A 26857-nucleotide genomic window follows, 5' to 3' on the forward strand; every position below is an offset into this window, starting at 1 on the left:
AAGGTCCTCCTCCTCCCCCACGATTTTCGGTGGGCAACCATTGTTGCTCACCTTCTTCCATTTGTTAACTGTTCCAGGACCTTACTCTGGTCCTGGGGACAGTCTTTCTTGATATGACCGGGCTTCAGACACCGGTGGCACTTGGGTTTATGTCCCTCAAGAATTACCGGATATTTCTGGCCAGCCATCCTCAAAAAATCCGGAAATACCAGATCCCTGGCTGATTGGGTCCACAAGGTCAAAACCGCTTTTGCCCCAACCCAATCTGCTGTAGGTAAAATTTTCACATTTAAGAGCTTTGCTCCACTGCCACCCAGACCCCGTCGGATTGTATCCTCTATCCAATCAGGTTCTATACCGGGTGGCAGCCCACAGATCCAAGCCCTAGTTAATTTCTTCCCACAGTATGTGAGAAGAAACAGAATTTTTTCCCCTTCTAAGGGCTTGCTCGCAAACTTGCGAGCCACCTCAGAGGTGTCAAATAGCAACCTAACCGTCGCATATTTTACACCCCTTGCCATAAACTTAATCGTTGGCAGATATTCTGCCAACTCTTTTTCAGTTTCAATTTTGGGAAAGACCATAATGGTGTCGAGTAACCTAGAGTAGGTCCGTAACACCACCGTTCTTTCCCTGAAATCATTTAACCACTTCTTGGGTGGGATAATATCCCACTCCACAGCAGTGGCCTTATTTTTCTTTATGTTCTCTGCCATGATAAAAATGTCCACATAAAAATTAAACAACGAAAAATTTTTAAAACAGGCAAAAAGAGAAAACAGTTAAAAAAAAGCGGAAGAAATAAAATAAACAGTTCGTACTAAAAAAGTTCATAAAAGAAGGAGAAAGGAAATATAACAGTTCAGAAAGAATAAATAAAATATAAAGTTCCAGGCAGAATAACAAATTTTCAGGCCACAACGGTACTTCGGCCCGATTTTATCCCGGCTCCGCTGCAGTTGTCACTTTGCTGGTAAAAATTAAATCCTTTGCGTAGTTCCACATGGTGTAGTTCAAAGCAAGAGGAAGACTTTTCTTCAAATTTATTAGCTTTCAAAACTTGGTTTGAAAACAATAAATTCCTTTTCTTTTTTAAACAGAGTTCACAATATTTATTTGTAGTTTTCAAATCATGGCTTGAAAACAACAAACTTTTACAAACTAAGTTCACAATTTTTGGAGGTGTGATACCTCCAAAACACTCTTCTCACCGCTAAGTGAGACATTAAGCACAACCACAGGCAGACAAATGCGTGGAATTCAGTGAAGACTCCTTGCTCGACATAAATATAAATAAATACGAGCAACAAACCCCCACTAAATCCCAAAAAACATAAAAGTCTTACCTGTAGTTGTACGTCAAAATTCACGACGCTGGCATTTAGCGATGCTACAACAGGAGCGAAAACAAACACGTCTGCTTGCTACTTACAACACAGCCACTCCTGCGCCTAATTATGAACATAAAACAAGTAGAATATTTTGGATGGACATGGCTGGTTTAAATTCTAAAGTTCAAATATGCTTTTACCCAATACATGAAGAATATAGGTCAGTCAGCATTAAACTTCATTAAAACTTTTCTGAAATTTGAAGTTTGAAATTTCTTTTACCTGATTGTAATCTTTCTGAACAAAGGCATAATAATAGTAGAATCATTACTGTACCTGACTTTACATTCTGAGTTCAAATGCTGCCAGAGTCAACTTTGCCTTTTATTCTTTTGGGGTTGAGAAAATAAGTACCAGTTGAGTACTGGGGTCGATGTCATTAACTTAACCCCTCTATCAAACTTGCTAGACTTGTGCCAAAATTTGAAATCAATAGATACATTAATTTTATAAATCAATCATTTCACATCAAAACATTGTGTTCAAAACCCATTTTATTAGCTAATAAATGTTTCTAATAATGACTGATAAGAATTGTGACATGAATTGAGTATTTCTCTGTCATGTTTTGTTATACAGACATAACTGATCAATACTTATGGTGTATAATTCTCTGAAGATTAATTTGACAAGTTATTTATTCTATGTCCAGTCTATTTAGACAGTGGCAAGTCTTTTATTTTGACTATTATTTTTTCGATGTTATCTGACTTCTTTTTTTGTCTGTGTGTGTGAAAATTTTCTAACAATATAATAATGGACTTTTCTGGGAAGAGAGAATATCTTCATTTTTGTATTGATTCTTAATGAAAGAGTAAGATGATTCACCAGTATCTTTTCCTTTTAGTTTCTTCTGCCAAGACTAATTTAATTTATAAGCATTGATAACAGATCTTGCCATTCTATTTTGTTGTAATGTTACATTGATAGAGAAATAAAAAGTGATGTTTAAACGAGACAAAGCTAGAAAGCATTAGCTGTTGTTAAAGTAGAGAGGATGCTGCTTGGCTGTATACCAAAGAATAGACACATGTTAGTTATTGTTTTATTTATCCCATGAATGTGATCTAATATTTCAGTAACTGCAACACTAAAAATGTTACATCATACTTATATTAAATTGTAGTAATGTAAGATGACATGTGGCAGTTTTTTTTTCTTTTCTTTTACTTGTTTCAGTCATTTGACTACGGCAATGCTGGAACATCATCTTTAGTCGAACAAACCAATTCCAGGACTTATTCTTTGTAAGCCTAGTACTTATTCTACCGGTCTCTTTTGCTGAACCACTAAGTGACTAGGACGTAAACACACCAACATTGGTTGTCAAGTGATGGTGGGGGAGGGTGAATAAACAGACACAAGTAACATTATTATGATTGACCGTTGACTGAGCACTATTCAATTTTTTTTCTCCGTGTTTTTCTCCTTGTCTCCGTATTCTTTCTGTTGAAGAGCGTAGCTCGAAACGTCAAAGACTTTCCGTATTCCTGAGCGTCATACTAATATATACTTTTGTTATTTACACCACCTGTCCTCGTCTGTTGTTATTATTTGTATATTCTCCCAAACATACATATACATATATATATATACACACACACACACACACACACACACACACACACACACACACACACACACATATATATATATATATATATATATATATATATATATATATATATATGACAAGCTTCCTTCAGTTTCTATCTACCAAATTCACTCACAAGGCTTTGGTTGGCCCGAGGTTATAGTAGAAAACACTTGCCCAAGGTGCCACACAGTGGGACTGAACCTGGAACCATGTAGTTGGGAAGAAATCTTCTTACCACACAGCCACTCCTGAAGCACTGATGCTCAGCTTTCATTGAGTAGGGCTGTACTAAAGAGGCAGCCATCCAAACAGGGTCTTTTCTGACAAGAACATTGTACTTTTTTTGAAGATGGTGGGGAGTTTTAGTTGAGAAACCTTTAGCTTTTGCTGCAGATTGAGCAACTATAGAGGAGCTCTTCTGGCTAAAGAGGTAGGAGTGATACTTTGTTAATATATTGTATCTGGGTTTGCAAAGACACAAGAGCAGCTTGGAGGTATATTACCTTTTGTGTTCCATTATGAAAACCTTATACTCTTACATTTACATGCAAGTGCAGGCGTAGCTGCATGGTTTAAGATGTTCACTTCCCAATCACATGGCCACAGGTTCAGTCCCACTGCAGCACCTGAACAGTGAGAGGGCCACAAAATATATTTATTCAAATGCTCAAATGACTTGCTAGGAGTTGATACTTGTGTTACTTAGATGGCTTAATTAGCAGTGGGGGTGGGCTTTCTGGAAACATAATAACCAAAATAAGAACAGTGTAGGAGAAGTTCAGAGGTTTATTACTTCTACTGGCAACAGAGAGATTCTTTCCCTGAATGAAAATCAGATTGTATAATATTTGTGTATGAAGTGTGATATTGCTTAGCAGTAGTGAAATGTTGGCCATTGGAGATGTAGAGGAAGGAAAGATATGTGATGTTAGTGTGTACAAATGATGGTTGAAAGTGAGCTGAGAGAGAAACTGGGGAAAAAGGGGCATCAAATGTGGTGTACAAATGAGAAGACTGTGCTGATGTGAACATGTGATATTTGTGGAGAATGGCTTTTAAGTAAAGATTTGCTAACAAACCAAGTGGAATGAACTTGCTGAATAGGAAAACATGTGAAGTAATGAAGGCTGATCTGAGGAAGCCAAACTTCATGATAAGGAGATTACTGTTAATTTGCTTTAGCTATGCTTATCCAGCAGAAATATTTTAATAAACTGGATCTTTGGGGGCGTTAATTGTAGTTAAATTTCTAATATTATTTGTAGTTTCAGTTTTGTTGCTAAAAGAGTGCCAAGGGTTACTAAAGTACCATATTGACATTTCTGCTTTTTTACTTCAAGACCTATGTGTTATTGACTTTGCTTTTCATATAGATTCAATAAAATAAGAACCATACACAGACTGAGGTCAGTTCAGTCAACTATGACAGGTCTCCTTTAAATGTATCTTCTCATGTCAATGTGATAACTCGTTTCTAATATTGCTGTTAAACACTTTATTCACCTTCAAAAAATACTCTTTTTCACTTTTTTTTTTTTTTTGTATTTCCTTATCGTTACCAGAAGTTCTTTTTCTCCGTTTTGACAATTTTTTTCCTTTCACTAAAAAAGCAATTATTTTCAATTTGTCTTGCAGGAAATTCATTAATTAAATGTGGCCAAACACATATGCAAATTGGAAATGCTGAAAAGGAATTTGTACAAACATCCTGCAATAATTTTCTTTCTCCATTGAAAAATTTCCTTGAAGGCGACATGAGAACAATTACAGTAAGTTTCCTTTTAAATTTTAAAATGCCAACTGCAAAAAAAATTTCAGAATAGCCAAATAATATTTAATTACCAGCTTTAATGAGTTTTGGTTTTTGTCTGTTTTGCTTTTAGTTAGCTTGTTTAATTTATAATACAAAAGAATTTTGTTTTTTGGTAAACTATGGTATCTTAATGCATTAAATATGAGTTGTATTATATTGCAATAAAACTTCTCGATGCCTTTTATTTTGTTTGCTTTCAATTTCTGAATTATATAAGAAATTGTAAGTAATTATCTGTCTGGGAACAAGGCATAACATCGAATCCTTATTGTAATAGACATAATTTGTATCCCTTGTAAACTCAGCCTCTTTACCCATATAAACATCATTCTTTTTTGTCATGTTAATAAATTTGAATTAAAATTAAATTCTACATCATCATCATTTAACACCTGCTTTCCATGCTTGCATGAGTTGGATGGTTCAACAGGAGCTGGCCAGTTGGAGAGCTGTCCAGACTCCAGTTGTCTGTTTTGGCATAGCTGGATGCCCTTCCTAATGCCAACCACTTTACAGAGTCTGCTGGGTGCTTCTTACATGCCACCAGCATAGGTGCATTTACGTAGCACTGGCATGAGTGTATTTTATGTAGCACCAGCACCTGTAAGACAAAGACCTTTCCGATGAGAGAGGGGTTTGGGGCAAGGCCATAAAGGACATGCCTGTATGTATGGATGGCTGCGATTTTGCTTAGCTTAATGTCTCTTCTCAAGTACAGCAAATTAACACAAGTCTCAGTCTCTTGTCATCTCCTCAGCAAGGCCCAGTGGCTGAAGATCCTTTCCCTGGGTATTCCTGTGTCTACCCCTTCCTCAGGTTCTCTTCACATTTAGACATTCCAATTTGTAATTGTAGAAGTTAATGTAAACACAAATTATGTGAAGACTTTTACAACAATCAATGACTGCTTGCTTAAGATTTACTATTAACAAAAAAAAATGATGGAATAGACTTTCATGGAAAACAACTGAGTTACAGACTTAAATTTATTTTTGATTCAGCTATATTAATCTGTTCATCAGCAAATAGGAACTCCCACACATAGCCAGTCATAAACTCCTTTATTATAGCTTAGAGGAAGGACTGTAATGAAAAGAAATGGGACAGAGAATGAACTTTGATAGATGTCTACCTGAACACCATCAATCATTGCTGATTCTCACCTTGCTGACTATTTCAGTACATGGGCTATAGAGTCACACAAGCCATTTTCTTAGCTTCCTCAGTGACCACCAGTCATTGAGTATGGAATCATGTCAGAAGCCCTTTCCATGTTGACAAACACCAGATATAAGCGCTTACTGCAAGCGTAGTACTTCCCTTGGTGTTATCTCACTAGGAAGATAACATCAGTAGTACTTTTTCCAAGCACAAGGCAACTACATCTTCTCTAGGTTGATTGCCTTCCTTAACTCTTTCTGCAACATTCATAACCTGATCAGTTTCCTCTCTCTCTAATGCATCTCCTTTGCTCTTGTAGCAGCTGACAATGATGCTGCTGTGCCAATCATCGTGTGTGACACCTTCCTTCCTTCTGAGTTACTATGCTGGTGACTGGCCTGTGCATTATTCCATCAGACATTACAAGCATCTCCATAGTAATTCCTAATGGACCAGGTGGTTTCTCTGCTTCATATCCTTAACCTTGTCCTTTCAATTTGAATAATTGCTCCCTGTGAAGGCCTACATACAGCAGGCCTTCTTTTTCCCCCCATTCAACCACCTCTTGTAATAGCATTTCTATGCCCCTCTCAGCATAAATGCAAGAGCATCCTGTCATTCCAGACTCCTTTTTCCCTCAGGACATCTCAATTTTCTCTAACATCCTGCCTTGCAATTTAGCAGACATCACATCTCTGATCTCATTGTAAAAACATGGTTTATGCTACCAAATCATATTCACTTTTCAGTGATGGGGGTACACATACTCGCATACACACGACACACATGCACGTGATGATGCGTGCACACGTGATGTGCACACAAAAATGACACACGCACACATATACACCCATATAAGTTAGTGTATCTTTTAGAAAAGGGTTCAGTACATGGCTGAAGTTACACGTATTGAACGACAATCTGCGATGGATGTGTTCTATGCCCATCAAACTTTATGCATTGCTGAGCCAAACTGCAGTTATATATTTCTACATATAGCTTCAAATTCTATGTATGTTTTTTTAATTTTTGTAGAAAGAAAAGAAAGTTTTGGAAACCAAGCGTTTGGATCTTGATGCTTGCAAGAGCCGTGTAAGGAAGGCTAAAAGCCAAGCTGGCCAGCAACAGGTAATACTTATGCTACAATTTCCCTTTCTCATTTTTATCTCTTGAATGTTTTGAAGTGTCATATATATATATATATATAATAATGATAATAATAATTTCTTAAGTATTGAGAAGATGGATTTGGCATTAATCTTTATATTGTTCAACAGTCGTTTCAACCCATCCTGCTACTGTGCCTTATGGTGGGGGGGACTCCTTTCAACATGTGTTGCATCAGTTTTGCAGTCTGGATCTCATCAGATACATAAGGTTTGTGTCTCGCTAAAGATCCTGAGTTTAGACTGTCATATTATTATGTGCCCATCTGGTTAGGGAAACATTGTTACAGTTTTAGTGATGCTTCATTCCCTAACCAGACGGGTATATAACAACATGACAGCCAAAAATCAGGATCTTTAGCGAGACACAAACCTTTATGTATAGATGTACCTGATGAGACCCAGATTGCAAATTAATGCAGCACAACATGTTGAAAGGAGTCCCACCCATGAGGGACAGTAGCAGGATGGGTTGAAGCACCCATGTACAAAATAAAGATTAATATCAAATCCATCATTGTGTTGCTTAAGAAATTATTATTATTATCGCAACTAACACTGTGGAATTCCTGAAGTAGATCCAACGGAAATATACCCTGACTGCGGATGATACCAGGTAGCCCAAACTGTGCCAGTGATCTACTCAACACATCAACACATTGATATATACCCGTTAGTCCAAAAATATTAAATATATATGTATATATGTATGTATATGTGCTTTGCAATTGTTGTAGTTACAGATGTATGTTTTCAAAGCTCTCTTTAAAATATTTTAAAACTACTGTTTGTCTTAAAAAAATTTTAACTTCTTGCATTTCAATTACTCTTTTTAAATCAAATGCATTGTTTCATTAGAATTCTTTCTGAATTTTTAAACTTTTCAATCTTCAAATATTTAAAAAGTAAATGCTGCATTTTATATATTATGTATTGCTTTTAAATACTAATTCTTTCGGAAAGTTTTCTCAGCATGCAATTACATTCTCTTCCTTACGTGTGTGTGTGTGTGTGTGTGTGTGTGTGTGTGTGTGTGTGTCTATGTAACTTCTCTTTCTCTCATGCTTACACACACACACACACACACACACGCGCGCATTCTCTCTCTCTCCCCATACATTTCTTCCCCATGAACATACACATTCTTCCACACATGCATACACTTTTTCTCTCACATTCTCACTCAACCATCATTCATCTGTACTTTTCTCTCTCTATTTCACACATTATTATTGGACTCTGTCATCTCTTCAATAAATGACAGTTGAGCAGGACACAACCACACAGTGTTCTTACCTTTTATCTTTTGCTTCAGTCATTATACTGTGGCCATGCTGGGGCACCACCCTGAAGAATTTTTAGTCAAATGAATCAATCCCAGTACCTTTTTTATTTTTTTCTAAACCATTTACGTATTCTTGTTGGCCTCTTTTGCTGAACTGCTAAGGTATTGAGAAGGAAACACAACAACATCAGTTATCAAGCAGTGATGGAAGATAAACACTCACACAAATACACACACACATACACAGACATCAGGCTTCTTTCAGTTTCTGTCTGCCAAATCCATTCATAAGGTTTTGATCAACCCAAGGCTATAACAGAAATATTAGCCCAAGGTGCTACGCAGTGGGACTGAGCCCAGAACCATGTGGTAGGGAAGCAAACTTCTTACCACACAGCCATGTCTGTGCCTTAGTTCACTGTTTTGTCATGTCATCTCATATGTGACTATAGACCTATCTGGGATGAACCTTCTCAAATAGCTCTTCATTGCCATTGACTTGTTCACATGTTTCAACAATTCTTTGAAGAAGATGTCCTTGGTCATGAATCTTTTCACAATACACAAGGGATTTAATGTAGTCCCAGAAGAAAAAGTCCATGGGAGTTAAATCTGATGACTGTGGTGCCCATTCAATTGGCCCATGACACCTGAGCCATCTCCCTGGAAAATGTTCGTTCAGAAAATCGCAAACCTGTAATGCATAATGGGGAGGAACCCCATCCTGCTGAAACCAGACAGGATTTCCCCTTCCATGTGAATGCACGTGAGGCATCGTCTTCTTGCCAAGCATGTCCAGATACGAATCACCTGTCACAGTGCCCTCAAAGTAATATGATCCAATTACTTGATTGTGCCAAATCCCACACCACACCGTTACCTTGCCCCTGCCTTGTTGATTATCTGCCCCCATCCAATGAGGATTGGTTTGTGAGTAATACCAGCAGTCAAGATAAGAAAAGAGAATGTTAGCAATTTCACATATTGCAGGACGGTGCATGACTTTATGGCCACCTTGTATATGTATATATGCAATGTCCTGTACCCAGATATGCACCTATACATACAGGTGGATGTCAATATGCACATATCTGTACGTATATATGCATATACTCATTTACTATTTGTTTATATATATATATATATACATACACTTCATACATACTCTTTCTCTCTTTTACTTGTTTCAGTCATTTGACTGCGGCCATGCTGGAGCACTGCCTTTAGTCGAGCAAATCGCCGGCAGGACTTATTCTTTGAAAGCCTAGTACTTATTCTATCAGTCTCTTTTGCCAAACCGCTAAGTTACGGTGACGTAAACACACCAGCATCGGTTGTCAAGCGATGTTGGGGGGACAAACACAGACACACAAACACACACACACACACACACACATATGTATACATATATGATGGGCTTCTTTCAGTTTCCACCTACCAAATCCACTCACAAGGCTTTGGTCGGCCCGAGGCTATATTAGAAGACACTTGCCCAAGGTGCCATGCAGTGAGACTGAACCCGGAACCATGTGGTTGGTAAGCAAGCTACTTACCACACAGCCACTCCTGCGCCATACTTATTATATTTAAATTCCATTTTTAATTTAGTTCATAATTATAAAATATTAATGAAAAATCTTTTTGCAAAAAAAAAAAAAATAAAAAATAAAAGGTCAGCTATTGTTTACTTTGTCAATGTTTCCACATTTTAAGGAAACAGATCATTAAATTTTAAATACTACTGAGATTTAATTTTAAAAAGCAATGTATGTGCTCTTGGAAATCAGAATGTTTTCAACCAGATTTAATTTTAGTTCTTATAATAGATAATTATTGGATATTCCCGAGTAGTTTTAATCAAGTGTATCATTAGCTTCAGTTGTCGAAATGAAAGATTATTATTATTATTATTATTATTATTATTATTGGTGTAGTTGTATTACTAGTGATTAGATATGTGATTTCACCTCTGGCAAGTAGCATGTTATAATTGTGTTGCTACATTGGCACATGTATGGCTGTGCAGTTAATAAGCTCACTTTGCAACCATGTGGTTTTGGGTTCAGTTCCGCTGTGCAGCACCTTAAACAAGTATCTTGTACTGTAGCCCTAGGCTAACCATTGCTTTGTGAGTGTATTTAGTAGATGGAAACTGTGAAAGCCTGCTATGTGTGTGTGTGTGTGTGTGTGTGTATTCATGTATGTGTGTTGTTGTTTGCCCACCACCACAGTTTGACAACCAGTGTTGGTTTGTTAACATCCTCGTAGCTTAGTGGTTTGGCAAAAGGGACCAATGGAATGAGTACTTGACTTTAAAAAATTAAAATAAGTGTTGGGGTTGATTTGTTCCAGTAAACCTTTCAAGTTGGTGCTCCAGCATGGTCGCAGTCCAATGACTGAAACAAGTAAAAGAAAAGATAAAAAAAAAGATAAAAGATGATGATCTTTTAATTACACTGAGGCAGTTCTTTTTGTTATTGTTTTTTTCTACCATTTTTTTTTCCTGAGGTTTAGAAAGATTTTTTTGGTGGAGACAAGCATTATATGATGACATTCTAAACAGTACATCATTCATCGCAAACAACCTCTGCATAATTACTTAAACTGCTGAAAATAACAAAACTCTTTCAAATTGTGTCCTGCCATTTTGAATATGACAGACTACACTGGAAAATGTAGTTCTAGAGACACAATTTCTCTTTTTTTTAATGTGTCAAATCTAAAGATTCATTATTTTTCTTGAAGGAAGATAGAGCAGTGTTTCCTTCTGCTGGTTATTTTCAGTTCCTTCTGCTTATCTCTCATTCTCCTGAGATTTTGTTTACAAGCCTATTTAACCCTTGGGCAGAAGAACTGGTTCACATGACATCAAGGTATATCCACACATCAGTGGGCCTGTGTGACACATGTCTAAGAGCTAGCCCTTATCCAAGTCCTGTATATCTCAGGCACACAACCATGTTCTGTTATTTAACCCATATCCGGACCCTCTGACTGGTAATATCACCCCTGGCCAGAACAGACCATGTAGTATTGGTGACTAAAAGATGACTCCATACTCTCCAAAACTTCTGAACTCTACCAGATGGATGTTTCATGTTTTGCCCTTAGAAAGAAGACAGAATGTTAATGGTTGAAACACTTGTTTACAGTTTCTGTTCCATTCGGATTGATCTGAGGCAAAACAATGACTGTCTGATTATAGCTAGTCTACTTCTTAGCAACATGTCACAAACTTTTGTATTCAAAAAAGTTTAGGTTTTTCACTATTTCCATATGCCACTGGCCTACTACTGTTTGGTTTTATAACTTTAATGTTCTAAAAATCTTGGTAGACTTTGCCATAAATTTCGTATCAAATTAACAGAAGCAATAGTTAATTAGATACAGTATCAGACAGCCCTTGGTACACTCTAATAAGTTCTTTCACACAACACACTATTTTCTATAGTCTGTGTTTTTTTTTTTGTTTTTTTGTTTTTTTTTTTTATTTCTTCCTTCCATCTGTGTCTCTCCAAACATATGTTAGACAACATTGTGAGAGTACTGATCAATATTTCATTTGTTTCCAACAATTGTGGTAATCTACTGATTGCTCCTCTTAATTACTAATTAGAGGTATCCATTCGTCAAATTAGCTAACTCCTGGAATAACTTTCATTCATCTGCTGTGGTATCATTAGAATGTTTTTCACAATGTATGAAGCCATTCCAAATGAAATGCAATGCTTTTGCATGGTGCTCAACATAATGTTGCTGTTTTGCCTTCTACATATTTATCAACGCTTATTTACTTCTTTATTCTCTTGTGGTTCATTAAAAAAAAACTATTTCTTACATAAGGATATCCTTCAATCCCACAATGCAGTGCAGTACATTTCCAAGAGAAGAACTTACAGCAATTCTGCAATATTCTTACTTCATATTGTTCTTGGAAAAAACTGTTTCCTCTCTTTGCCTTCCTCTGTTTTCATTGTTAATTTATTTATTCTAATTCCAAAGATATTTAGAAAATGTCTGGCTTATTTGTTTCTAGCATGGCATACTCTTTTCAACAATCTCATTCCCCACCTTACTGTGTTTTTATGTATGAAATCGATGTCCTGTTGTACTCCTTCATATTTTCCATTCTGTTCCCTTAGTTTTTATCAAAAAATCTAATTTGTGGATGTGTATACACACATACGTATGGAAGAGAAATTATGACAAAAAGAGAAGTTATAATAAAACATAAGATGCAATTTATATCACTTGTTCCCTACACAAGTTTCACCATTGTGGTTATTTGCGACTGCTGTATTGGATGCTCTCGGTACAATTGGATGTTGAGCCATGGCAGCTCATCAGGGGAACACTCTATTTTATTATGTTACACAAATCAAAATGCCTATATTCTACATGGAGCTTGAAATTCATCAGTAGCAGCAGTACATTTAAATGCACCCACAACATACTAATATGCATACATACATTTATGTATGTAAATGTGTGTGTGTGTAAAGTGGGATGTAAGAAATATGCTATTCTAGCTGAAATGAATTTTATATTCTTTCTACAGTAATTCTTTCCAAACCATTCTACCATTGTACCACCTACACGTGAATATTTTCTTAGTGACCAAGTTTAAAGAAAATAAGACATACTTTTGAAAAGGATTTGAAAGAAGAATGTAAATTAGTAATCTTAAACAATGGCAATATCATGTAAAGAATTGTTGATTATTCCAACAGATCATTGCAATTTCTTTTTCTTTTTGTCCCCCCCCCCCTCTTACTTTAACAATTATCTTCTTCCATCTTTTCTCCATGTTAGGTTGTTAGGTGAATCTCTTTTCTCCTAGAATGACAAATGGAAAAGACAGTAATGTAGTTCTTCCACTCTCTATTATATATACATATGTTTGTGTCATATCACGTCTATATTACATTATAACAAATGATTTTATTTTTTTTATAGACAACGAAGCAAAATGACTCTTTTTGAATCGCACAGTATTTTCATCATCACATGCATCAGTGTTTGTTTTTGTTTGTTTCTTTTTTTTTTCTTTTTCTTTGGAAGTTTTATAAGATATATTTATTCAATTAGCCTGCAAGCAAGATCGTGTGATAACTATAGTCATATTATTATAGTAGGCAGTCATGTCACGAACATCCCACTGTAAATATTGGTAACAGTTGAAATTACAAACCATAGGAAGAATTGTCAAGCTTTCTAATAGTAACTTTATTGATTTTTTTTTTCTTTTCTTTTTCCTTTTCTTTTAAGACTAGGAATCAAGATGAAGAACATACAGCTAATTTTATTTCTCCATAGTCAATAAACATCTGGCTAGCTACCCATAGATATTGAATGTAAAAACCATTTTGTGTTTATCATCACTTAATTTGTAGTGTTAATTACTGTTAAAACAATGCAAATAATTTAGATATCAGTCATAATAGAATTTATTTAGTTAACATTTGTTTTTTAGTTTTTCTCTTTTTATTTGTTGCAGGGCGTAAGTAATGAAGATATGGTTTGGAATTTAGAGATTATTTTGGAAGATTACTTATTTGCCTCACATAAATTTGCCTTTCCTTTTATTTTTATTTCCTGCAATGTAAGTTATCTGCACAGAAAAATACTGCTTCAAGTAATGTTAACACATAAAAATGATAAACACTGTAGAACTATAGTAAGCAAAGAAGAACCAGGATGCAAAAATATTCATATTGAAGGGTGTCATAAGAAAACTGATAAATCAAATAATATATATTTATGATGACAGCACCGCATGACTGGCATCCATGCTAGTGGAGTGCTGAGAGCACCATTCGAGTGTGAGCGTTACTAGCGTCACCTTACTGGTACTTGTGCTGGTGGTATGTGAAAATTGACATTCGAGTGAGGGCGTTGCCAGTGCTGCTGGACTGGCTCCCATGCAGGTGGCACATAAAAACACCATTTGAACATGGCCGTTGCCAGTACCACCTGACTGACCCTCATGCTGGTGGCACGTAAAAGCACCCCCTACACTCTCGGAGTGGTTGGCATTAGGAAGGGCATCCAGCTGTAGAAACTTTGCCAGATCAGATTGGAGCCTGGTGCAGCCATCTGGCTTGCCAGTCCCGAGTCAAACCGTCCAACCCATGATGAACTATTGCTTCATCAGATGTTTTGGACCTTGCAAGGAAGTTTCACTGGGTCAATCAATTGTTTATTGAATTTTTAAGTAAGAGAGGGTTTAGAAGGAAGGGCGTTATGCTTTTGGCTCTTGATTAATTGTATCTTATTCTACAAGATACATCTAACTACAGCCTCTCACTAATTGATTTGTAGTCATATGAATGGATGAAGGAAGTGCTTATCTAGTATTGACTTGGTATCCAATAAGGAGAGAAGACATGTACAGTTTTGAAGGCATTTCACTATTTTATGCTGCTGTGATTTGTATGCATTCTATAAAGCACTGTTGTTGCAACAGTCTGCCTTCCATAATGAAAACTTAAAATGCACAATCCTAAGAGCTCAAATTTGGAACTGAGTTGAATTAGATTGATGTTGAAATGTGAAGTATTTGTCCAGTGTAGATGGCAAACCACATGATTTTTATCAGATTTATGCTTTGTAAGATAGTTCATTCTTTCTTTCAAATCCACCTTGATGTAATTTATGTCTGTTAAAGGTTGTAAGGAAAGAGTTTAATTCAAGCTAGTTTTATTGTGTGTGTGTGTGTGTGTGTGTGGTTTTAAGTACAAGCTGCTGTAGTAATTATACTTGTTTAAAGAAATTGGTCTGTCTCCCGACTTTGGCTGCAGCTTGTCATGGTTTTGATAGTGTTTAAATGGTTGAGAGTATAAGACTATTCCCTGCACAGTGTTAGTTTATCAAAAGGTTATTCCTTCGCTGTCACCAGATGCTCATTGTTAGTTGAGTGGACTGAGCAACATGAAATATTATCAGGCAAACACTTAAAGTACCAGGCTATGTGCTTTCACGTAGTATAGTGCTATTAGTAGTAGTAGTTGTTGTTGTTGTTGTAATAGTGGTAGTATCAGTGGTCATGGTAATAGTAGCAGCAATAGTAGTCTGAGGAAGTGATGCAGATTTGAATTACACATGAGCAGATGTTACAATATTGCATTGCTATCGTAGAAAAACTACTTAAGTTAAAACTGCAACAGTGATGATGCACTAATGATGACAATACTGTCAAAAAGAATACATGATGTACTTCTTTTTTATTTTTTTATTTTTATTTTTACCTTTAATACTGATGCAAACCTTTCAGGTGTTCAGTGAATTTTGAAAATAAGATTAAGAGAGCTCATATGAAAACATTTTCTGTTCTGTTCAACAGTTTGTTTTTTCCTCTATATTTAATATTTTAAAAAATGTCATTTCATGTTGACATTTTATTTTGTCTGTTTCTATTTTTCTATTTTTAATGAATTTTATCAATATTTTGTGTATTTCATCTTATATCTAATTTCCTCCCTCCCTCTCTCTTTCTCTCTCTCTCTCTCTCTCTCTCTCCTTTGTCTCTACTTTTCCTTCTTTTCTTGCTTTTTCTCTTTCTAATGATGTTTGCATTTACTTTTTAAAATTGTTAAAATTATGATTTTTAGGTTATAAATCAGTTTCTGAATAATCTACACACATATATATATATATATATATATATATATATATGTATGTGTATTTATATATGTATATATATGTATATATATTTATATATGTATATATATTTATATATGTATATATATTTATATATATATATATATGCATATTTATATATGTATATATATATATGTGTATTTGTATGTATATACATATATATATATATATATATATATATATATATATATATATATATATATACCTTTGAGATATGACAGCTTCAAAAGCTCATTTTCTTTTTCTTATTTCTTTGCAATTTTTTAATTTAAATTTGCTAATTATTTCTTTTTGAAATCAAACTAGAATATGAAATTGAATCAATACCTAATGATAATTCTTCTTTATTTTGTCTTTTTTCTATATATATATATATATATATATTTTTGTTTTTTGTCAAAATCTTTATCTTACTGATATCCTTTCTATTTTCCCAAAGCCTGACCCTTACATGAACCCTGTTTTGGTGGAGGTAGCTATCACTGTTGTTGATCTCTCAAAACTGTCTTGTCCGATTTTCTTTTTTTTTTTTTTTTTTTTTTCTGTACTTGCTTTTATATAAAACTTACATGAAAGAGATGCTAGCTTGCATGGACAGCCAATGATCTTGGTTAGTTTTTTTTGACAGAAATCAACAACAATAACAGCAAAATGTTCAATCGAAAACTGAGGTGTTGCTCTCTGTCAGCTGGTGACTGATCATACAATTTATGTACACACACACTTTCAGAACTAGTATTTATTAGATAATCATCATTTATATATTTTCCTTTTAATATTTCTTTTATGTTAAATTATAGTATTACAGTTTGTAGAGAGTATTGTAACATATTTTGTCACCATCAATATTTTTTCCTTTCCATTTTTTTTCTTTTTTTTTTTTCTGTAAATAACCAGTCTGGAATTTATTTATCAAACTAATTACACAAGATTTGTTGCCATCAGTTTTCCGTTTCACGTACTTGAATATCACTATATTTTAGTCAACCGCACCCATTAAATTTAATCCAACCAGTAATGGAAAAGTATGTGCATATATATGTATTACATAATATTATATATATATATATATTATAAGCGGCGAGCTGGCAGAAACGTTAGCAATCCAGGCAAAATACTTAGTGGTATTTCGTCTGTCTTTACGTCCTGAGTTCAAACTCCACCAAGGTCAGCTTTGCCTTTCATCCTTTTGGGGTCGATAAATTAAGTACCAGTTGCATACTGGGATTGATCTAATCAACTGGCCCCGTCCCCATAAATTTCAGGCCTTGTACCTAGAGTAGAAAAGATTATATTATGTATTATATAATATTGTTATATAATATTATGTATTATAATATATATATATTATATTATATATATTATGATATTGTATATATATCATATAATATATTATGTTATATACATGTATGTATTAATGAACTGGTTACAAATTTTACAAAATAAAAACGTCTTATTCCTATTTTTGAAGATTTTGCTGATACCACTCTCTCATTAAAAATAATTTGGAGATGAAATGGAGTTGACTATCATCAAAATCTTTTTTTCATGTTGTGCCTCAAGAACAGTTCACTTAGCAGAGCCTATCCCCAACAATCGATATTTTACAATGATACATCAATGTTTTTGATACCAACTTGCACAAGACTATCCTGGTTCTATGCTACGAACTTCCCTCATTTAAATTTCAATGTCACATTAATTTATGTTCCAAAAATCAGCTTAATTATTCTTTTATTCTTTTACTTGTTTCTGTCATTTTGACTGCAGCCAAATAAATCAACCCCAAGACTTTATTTTTTTTAAAGCCTAATATTTATTTTGTCGGTCTCTTTTGCTGAACCACTAAGTTACAGGGATGTAAACACACAAACATTGGTTATCAAGTGGTGATAGACAAACACACACACACACACACACACATACATGATGGGCCTCTTTCAGTTTCTGTCTACCAAATCCACATGCAAGGCTTTGGTTAGCCCAGGGCTACAGTGGAAGACACTCGCCCAAGGTGTCACTCAGTGGGACTGAATCTAGAACCATGTGAATGGGAAGCAAGTTTTTTACCACACAGCCACGCCTGCCCCTATTCTTCATTATTTTGAAGCATAGTAAAGAAAGTTTTAACTGGGTTAAACTTACCTGTCAGACTTGGTTCACCAAAAATGTGTCACTGTTCTAAGATTTTAAATGATAAAGGTTTTTGATATATCAGAAAATAAAGGGGAAGACTCTGATTTCTTAGCTTTGTGGAGACCAACCATGTAATTGCCAGTCATTTTGTATCTAAGTTTAATTATTTCTGGTGAATAATGCAGTTTAAAAAAATAAGTATTTTGCTTAATGCTAGTTATGATCATTATACTCATTGCAAGTATCATTTGATTTGTTTTTTTACATATTCTTTTTTAAGTATCATTATCGTGAAATAGGTTTATGGAATTGTAAAAAGCATCATCCAAGTGTGGTCCATGCCAGTGCTGCCTGACTGGCTCCTTTGCTGGTGGTACGTAAAAAGCATCCACTGCACTCTCAGAGTGGTTGGCATTAGAAACATTGCCAGATCAGATTGGAGCCTGGTGTGGCCTCCTGGCTTGCCAGTCTCCAACCCATACCAGCATGGAAAACAGACTTTAAACGATGATGATGATGTATCCTATTGTTGGAATGGTTACAATGTCATTAATGTAATATTCTTAGTTTCTAAATTTAGATATAAATAAAGATTTAATTTTTTATTAAATACAAGAGTACCTCTGATGTGTCGGGTGATATGATATGCTTGAGAAGACCTGTTGAGTCAAGTAAAACCAATACTGTAGCTGTAGCCAATGCCCCCTGACTGGCTCCAATATCACTACCACGTAAAAAGCACCATCCAAACATAGTTGATGCCAAGTCTGCTTGACTGGCTCCCATGCCGGTGGCACGTAAAAAGCGCAATCCAAACATGGCCGATGCCAGTACCCACTGTCTGGCCTCTGTGCCAGTGGCACGTAACAAGCACTATCCGAATGTGATCAATGCCAAGCCCACCTGACTGGCTCCTGTGTTGGTGGCACATAAAAAACACCCACTACACTCTTGGAGTGGTTGGCATTAGGAAAGGCATCCAGCTGTAGAAACATTGCCAGATCTGATTGGACCCTGGTGCAACTGCTGGCTTTCCAGAACTCAGTTAAACTGTCCAACCTACGCCAGTAGAGAAAACACTTATGTAAATGTTCCACTTTCTTCCTTACCAAAATAGTAATAATTATCATTAGTGGTGGCAACAAGATTGCATATATCAGTGTACATTTTGTAAAGAACTAGGTGTTAAGAAAGGCAAATTGCCAATAGACACCATGCTAAAAATAGGAAGATGATGATTGAATAACTGCTAAATTGAGCTGTATTATCTGGGACATGGAACAATGGTGAAGCAGTAATCATCATTTTTTTTTTTTTTTTTTTGCCTCAAAATCGTGATGGCACCTGTACTAGTGGAGCACTAAGAGCACCGTCCGAGCGTGATCATTGCCAGAGCAGCTCTCTGGCTTCCATGCCAGTGGCACGTAAATAGCCCCATTTGAGCTTGATCGTTACCAGCGTCACCTTACTGGCACTTGTGCCGGTGGCATGTGAAAAAATATTCAAGCAAGGTCATTGCCAGTACCGCTGGACTGGCTCCTGTGCAGGTGGCACGTAAAATACACCATTTTGAGCGTGGCTGTTGCCAGTACCGCCTGACTGGCCCTCGTGCCGGTGGCACGTAAAAGTACCCACTACACTCTCGGAGTGGTTGGCGTTAGGAAGGGCATCCAGCTTTAGAAACTCTGCCAAATCAGATTGGAGCCTGGTGTAGCCATCTGGTTTGACCAGTCCTCAGTCAAATCATCCAACCCATGCTAGATGTCATAGTTTATGAGTGGGTGGGTGGGTTTATGGTGAAACGTGCCATAATAGAGAAAGTGAAATGCATGTGTATGTATTTATTGCTGTGTGTGTGTGTTTTGAGGGAAGTATACTCTTTTTTTTTCTACTTGTTTCAGTCATTTGACTGTGGCCATGCTGGAGCACTGCCTTTAGTCAAGCAAATCGACCCCAAGACATTCTTTGTAAGCCTAGTACTTATTCTATTGGTCGCTTTTGCCGAACCGCTAAGTTACATGGACGTAAACACACCAGCATCGGTTGTCAAACGATGTTGGTGGGGGGCAAACACATACACACACACACACACACACACATATACATATATACGACAGGCTTCTTTCAGTTTCCGTCTACCAGATCCACTCACAAGGCTTTGGTCGACCTGAGGCTATAGTAGAAGGCACTTGCCCAAGATGCCACGCAGTGGGACTGAACCCGGAACCATGTGGTTCGTAAGCAAGCTACTTACCACACAGCGACGCCTGTACCTATGTTGAATATTTTTACTAGTAGGAACAGCTGTGGTTATGTGAAAGATTAACTGTTACTCCCAAATAAGCCAAGAAATGGAAGTACCATAGTGTTATATAAATTCCGTTAAAATGAACAGTGGAAATGAGCTGGAGAATTAAAATAGCAAGCCGTTGGTATAAAGGATCCAGTATTGTTGCATTGGTTGTCCAACAATGACCAGCCAACCTCCCACCAACTTTATCCTCTCGCCTATATTTCATCCCTTAACACTTAAAAGGCACTGGTGCTGGTGCCATGTGAAAAGTACCCTGTACACTCTATAAAGTGGTTGGCATTAAAAAGTCCATCCAGCAGTAGAAACCAAGCCAAAATAGATTATGGAGCCTGGAGGGGCCCCTGGCCTTGGCAGATCCTGTGAAACCATGCAAGCATAGAGAACAGACTTAAATGATGATTTTGATGACAGTAAACAATTGCTGATATTTAATGGAGATGGAAATTTTGGAGGTGAAAGTGGTCTGTAACATGGAAAGATGACCTGGGTTTATGTCAGCTGATGGTATTCTAGGTGAAGGGACAGGTGTTTGAAGCAGCAACAGGTAAAAAAAATCTAGGCTAGCTAGGTATGAGAGGAGGTGAAGGAACTGTAGATTAAAAGGTTACATATTTTTAGGTTTTTATCAAATAACATTCTCTGAAATGTGCAGATAGATATCCTGTCTTTGAGATTAATTGACCTTGTGCTTAATCTGATGCTACAATTCTTAAACTGTGGCTAGAGATAGCTGTAGCTTGGTTGTGTAGTCGAGAAGGTTGCTTCCCAACTAGTTGGTTTCACATTCACTCCCACTGAATGGCACCTTGTGCAAGTGTCTTCTACTACAGCTCCAGGCTGACCAAAGCCTTGTGGGTGGATTTGGTTGGCAGAAACCAAAAGAAGCTTGTTGTATATATATGTATGCATGAATGTGTGTCTGTTTGTCTTAACATTGTGGGACTGTTGTAAATGAATGTTCTTCATTTCTGATATTCTGTGAAAATATGTCTGGCCATGAGAAAATGTTTGGCCATACAGGAGGGGCATCTGGCTGACATGAAGAACATCAGGCCATAGAAAATCTGCCTCAGTAAACTCTATCTGAACTACAAAAGCATGGAAAAGTGGATATTAGAACAATGAATATAATGATGATTTTTAATTGAAGCACAATTAACAGAAGGTTGTTTTGTTAAGTAAATCCATTTACCTTTCTTGATTATTTCTGTAATATGAAAGCCAGAATCTACGAAAGAATGGATGTTAAGCTCAAGATATTTAATCAATGGCAACAAAAATTTTCTTTTGTTTTAAGCAGTTTTCTTTTACCTTTTAAGTTCAAAATAGGCCAATTGGAAGACAAATCCACAACTTATGGTTGCTTTTATTCACTTTATACGAGTTTCCAGTCTTTAAATTTTGGTTACATTTAAAAGCCATCTTAATAATGAGCCTCGTTTCCTTTTTTTTTTTCTAGTATTTTAGGAAGAAGAAACTGTTGGTGACATTCAACAGAAATCTTATAAATTATGAATCTTGATTTTATTTTTTTAATTTTAGTAACCCCCTTTGAAAGACATTGAGCTAAATTAATACTTAAAACATTTTCTTTTCCATTGTTTTCATGTTTCCCTTTATTGTTTTATTAAATTATCGATCAGTCATCTAAAGAAAGTTCTATTATAAATTTTATATTAATAATCTTATTATTAGTAACTTTAACCAAAAAATTAGGTGTCCCATCAACTTATTAACATTTGGTTAATCAAAATTTCCCTTTTTATTTATCTACATTCAAATCAAGACCAAATGTGTCACAGTTAATTTTGTATTTGTCCCTATTATATTAATATAGAGTGAATAAATTATCACACCTCTAATTACATTTTATGTCGTTAAGAACCCATTAAACAAGATCCAATATTGTATACAGCAAGATATCTGTTTTCATACTATTTTATATATACTGGTTATCTTACATTGCATACCATTCATAATTTGCATTTAACCTTATGTAAACATTTTATCTCTTAACTTGTTAGATCAGTCTTCAACAAAATATATAATATATACTGATGTATAAGTTGCAGAGGTACATAAGTTGCACCCTCTTTGTGTTTATAGTATTTCAGCTTCAGCTTTTAACCCATATATAAGTAACATGATGCTTTTTACAACTTTGCTTGTTATTGTATTTAAATAAGAACTAAAAAATAAAAAAAATAATAACAATTAGCTGAAATAATCCCAATCATTGCCAATACAGTCTAGCAAAGTCTTGCAACTATAGACACTGTGGCAATGTGTTTCTTTGCTACATGCCTGGAATTGTCAGATTAATTCATGCTTTTAAATTACCTTTACTTATTGACTGGCAATACATGCAGCATCTCATGAGCATTGCCTTATTACAGTCGGCCAATAGAAAGCTGTGCATATCTTTCATACAAGATCTCTTTTACATATGTTTGTTTACTGCACTGATATTCATATAGGCTGAGTAATGACATGATCAACCTGCTTTATATATGCAATCAATTCCTGAGGGTGTGTATGTGTATATATCTTAGTGCATGCTGGGAAGTTCAAGCCCAGTACATGGTTTTATATATTCGCTTGTTGAGTAAATACCTGCAACTTATCTATGAGTATATATGGTATTGTTTCTTAGAGGTTTAATTTGCAAATTGTCCTAAATTCATCATATCTATATGATCACCCCCTCTAGACACTGCCTGTACCTTTCACAGCTTTAATTTTTAGCCTGTATAGATATCTCCAGCTTCCATAAACTCTGTGGCATCTGATTGTGTTGTGAACATGTCATGAAGAGCTTGACCCTGAACCTTGCTGCCAACAATAACTAAATTGATATCTTGTTTTTTTTTTTTTGCTTTAAATTCTGTTCCTTATTCTCTAACCCATCAAAGAGATCAATGTTGTGTTCCTTATCTGACAGTAATAACATTCTTTTTCAAGCTCACAGGTTACAAGACATTTTCTTTGTTTGAAAGCCTTTGCAACCCTAAGCCAACAATAGCAACCTCACCAAATATTCATATGATTGGCATTTGGTTTACTAGCAGATTTTTCTGAAGCAGTTAAAATGAGCAAATATTTCTAGCCAGCCCCTTACTCTTCTAACATAGAACAACTTAGGTTCATGATATACCAAACCTGATCTGAAAGCACCGACAGAGCTCATATTGATAGTAGTTTGAATCATACTAAGGCTGAAAATTATTAAGTTTGAAATTTCATATATATAATCTTTGCTACTCCAAGCGATTGAACCTATTTAAAGTAAATTATATTAGTTAAAGAGGTCTTAGAAACGAAGTAAGTTATTTGTTGCTAGTGAAAATCTTATGTGTAGTATATTGCCACTTAAGTGTGGCTGACCCCTAGGGGTGGATGTTACTGTTGCTTTTAGCCCCAGGAGGACATCTCCTCCAGCTGGCTTATCGACACACGACTGTGTCCTGTTTGCCAAGGGTAGTTATCCCTCTCACCAACATCTGCAGCGGTGAGAGGGATAACTACCCTTGGCAAACAGGACACAGTCGTGTGTCGATAAGCCAGCTGGAGGAGATGTCCTCCTGGGGCTAAAAGCAACAGTAACATCCACCCCTAGGGGTCAGCCACACTTAAGTGGCAATATACTACACTTTATCGTGCAGTTACTGTTAATACTTCATTTAGAGAATTAACATTGAAAATCTTATGTTTTTAAACTTTTTTTTTTAAAATTTAAATTCATCTAATTTAATAAATATTTGTTCCTGGTTTTCCCTTTACTTATAAAATTTATAAATAGTTGACAATAATTCAAAACAGAAAATTAAGTGTATCACTTTGTTTTATGAACTATAAAAAAAAATGTTCTTTATTGACATATATCAGATATTTTCTTTAATAAACAATGTGAATTGTTTTTCATTGCACAACATTTTTCTTTCCTGTACATTGTTCTTTCATTTCAATGCAGTAACCATAACATGAACATGTTTTGGGTTGTTTTTTTTTCCCTTCCACAAAACAATGTTTTGTGACATATAAACTTGCATGTGCATGATATGATTAATAATGTCTGATATTCCCTTGTAGAACTAGTTCACTCTCCGTTAAATCACCACCTTGTAGCTGAATGTTTAGTGACATCAAATAGCTTAGTAAACACTTTCAACATCCACAATTAATGTGTGTTTCTTACTGAACAAAACTTGCTTTCACATTTATATTGGACTGCACAAATATTATCCATGCTTTATTTTCAGTCTCTGACAACTTTGCCAAAACTTAAACAATCAACTAATTCTATTGTAAGATTACATTGGATCTGAAACAATGGTTCAAAGAGAAGAAAACTGCATATTTTTTTTTATAATTTGTTAGATTTTTTTTTTTTTTAATGTTAACTTTGAATATAAATTGAGTCAATTTACTTTGTTGACCTTTCTTTATATAAATATTTATCTGGATAACAGAAAATTATGTGCATTTTGAAATTTCTATAAAATATATGCTTGTATGTTGCAGTTGCTATTTTCATCATTACTTACTTCAAGTGTTGCACTGTAATGATAAATATAACCTAATACATTCCACACAGACACACACACACACATATATTGCCAGACTGTAAACAACATTTATTTTGAAAATCCATACTTGTTTGTGTAATAGTGTATCTGGAAATGAATGTTACTTATCAAGTATATAATGCTTTATACATGACAACTTCTACATTAACAGAAATATGAAAATTTAAATAGAATTTGTAGCTTCTAATTTCTTTTGTTTTGTTTATTGTTAAATAAGATATTTTAGAATCTAAAATGTTCTTAACGGATATACTTAATATTTTGACAAAGCATTCTTATTAAAATTTACTTGAAAATGGAATCTGTTGCTGGTACCACTCAGAAAAAGTACTGGTGCTGGTGCCACAGAAAACGCACCCATTCTGGTGCGACAAAAAAAAAAAAAAAGCACTGGTGCTTGAGCCATGTAAAAAGCACCAGTACTTTCTGTAGAGTGGTTGGCATTAGAAAGAGCATTCAGCTGTAGAAACCAAACCCAAAGCAGACAAGGGAACAGCTCCTGTCAAACCACCCAACCCATATCATCATGGAAGACGAATCTTGCCATCTCTTCTCTCTCTCTCTCTCTCTATCTCTCTCTCTCTCTCTCTCTCTCTCTTTCTCACATTCACATTCTGATTCTTGTGTGATAATTGCATCAGCTGTGTCTTGTAACCAATACTCTCCATCATCACCTTTTTCTGCTGCTATTTATCACCCTCCGTTCCTCAAATCGCTTATTGACATCCAATGTTCTTACTACATCCATCTCTGAGACTATCCATCACCTGCTCGTCTGTCTCTATCTCTTTCCCTCTTTCCCTCTTTCCCTCTCTCTCTCTCTCTCTCACTCACTCACTCTCACTCACTCACTCACTCACTCACTCACTCACTCACTCACTCACTCTCTCTATCTCTCTCTCCCTCCCTCCTTCTTTCTATCTCTCTCACACACAAACATCCACCAGTAAATTTGAAGCTACCATCACTGCCTTTCTTCCATTACTTCTTGTACTGTTTTTTTTTTCTCTCTCCTCCACCATTCTTCTATCCTGATTGCTCAGTTTGTTCATCACTTCTCTCACCTTCTCACTCTCGTCCAACTCTATCTTCCCTCTGTCGGCTACATTGCCTTGAATGAGTAGAGACAACATGGAGTAATGAAGACTCTATCTTCTGTGCGATACAAAGTCACCTCAGTAGAACTGGTGCTGCCATAAACTACACCAAGTGCACTCTGGAAACTGATTCCAAATTAGCAGCAGCAGCAAAATAGGACTGAGAGGATCCTTTACTTTACCCAAAGACATGACAATTTCTGTAATATTGAGGGCATGATAAAATGCACCTAATACACTGTGTCACGAAGAACATCCAGCTGTAGAAACCATAGTAAAAGCAGAGTGTATGAGCAGGACACAGTCTTCCAAGTCATGTATAATGGCAGTAATTTTTAAAGAATTGACTTCATCTCTGACAATCTGTCCAACTTATAACAAATCCCTGCATGGAAGACGGATGTAAAAGGATGATAAAGATGATGAGAATGTCTTCAATTTCTTTCCATAAGTAATATTGTTTATTTCTCGACATAACAATTAAGAATAATAAATAATAACTCTCAAGATAGAAATAACAAATGTACAACAAAAGAAATATTCGTGATGGCACCTGTACCAGCGGAGCGCTAAGAGCACCATTCAAGCATGATCATTGCCAGAGCAGCTGTCTGGCTTCTGTGTCAGTGACACATAAATAGCACCATTTGAG

General features: G+C 35.6%; 1 protein-coding gene across 8 annotated transcripts in view; it reads left to right on the forward strand.

Moving 5' to 3' along the window:
* Positions 1-26857, forward strand: part of LOC106869469 (endophilin-B1) — a 169922-nt gene that overhangs the window by 89464 nt on the left and 53601 nt on the right. For 4 of the 8 annotated variants that reach the window (XM_089347792.1, XM_089347794.1, XM_089347793.1 and 1 more), the window contains exons 4-6: positions 4624-4757; positions 6998-7090; positions 16512-16544. In XM_089347792.1, coding sequence (XP_089203918.1) covers positions 4624-4757; positions 6998-7090; positions 16512-16544 — 260 coding nt within the window. The remainder of the gene's footprint in view (positions 1-4623; positions 4758-6997; positions 7091-16511; positions 16545-26857) is intronic. The other 4 variants (XM_052965627.2, XM_052965629.2, XM_052965628.2 and 1 more) reach the window with 1 other exon arrangement.

Source organism: Octopus bimaculoides, chromosome 2 (assembly GCF_046866305.1).
Source record: "Octopus bimaculoides isolate indiv1 chromosome 2, ASM4686630v1, whole genome shotgun sequence".
In the NCBI taxonomy this organism is placed as follows: domain Eukaryota; kingdom Metazoa; phylum Mollusca; class Cephalopoda; order Octopoda; family Octopodidae; genus Octopus; species Octopus bimaculoides.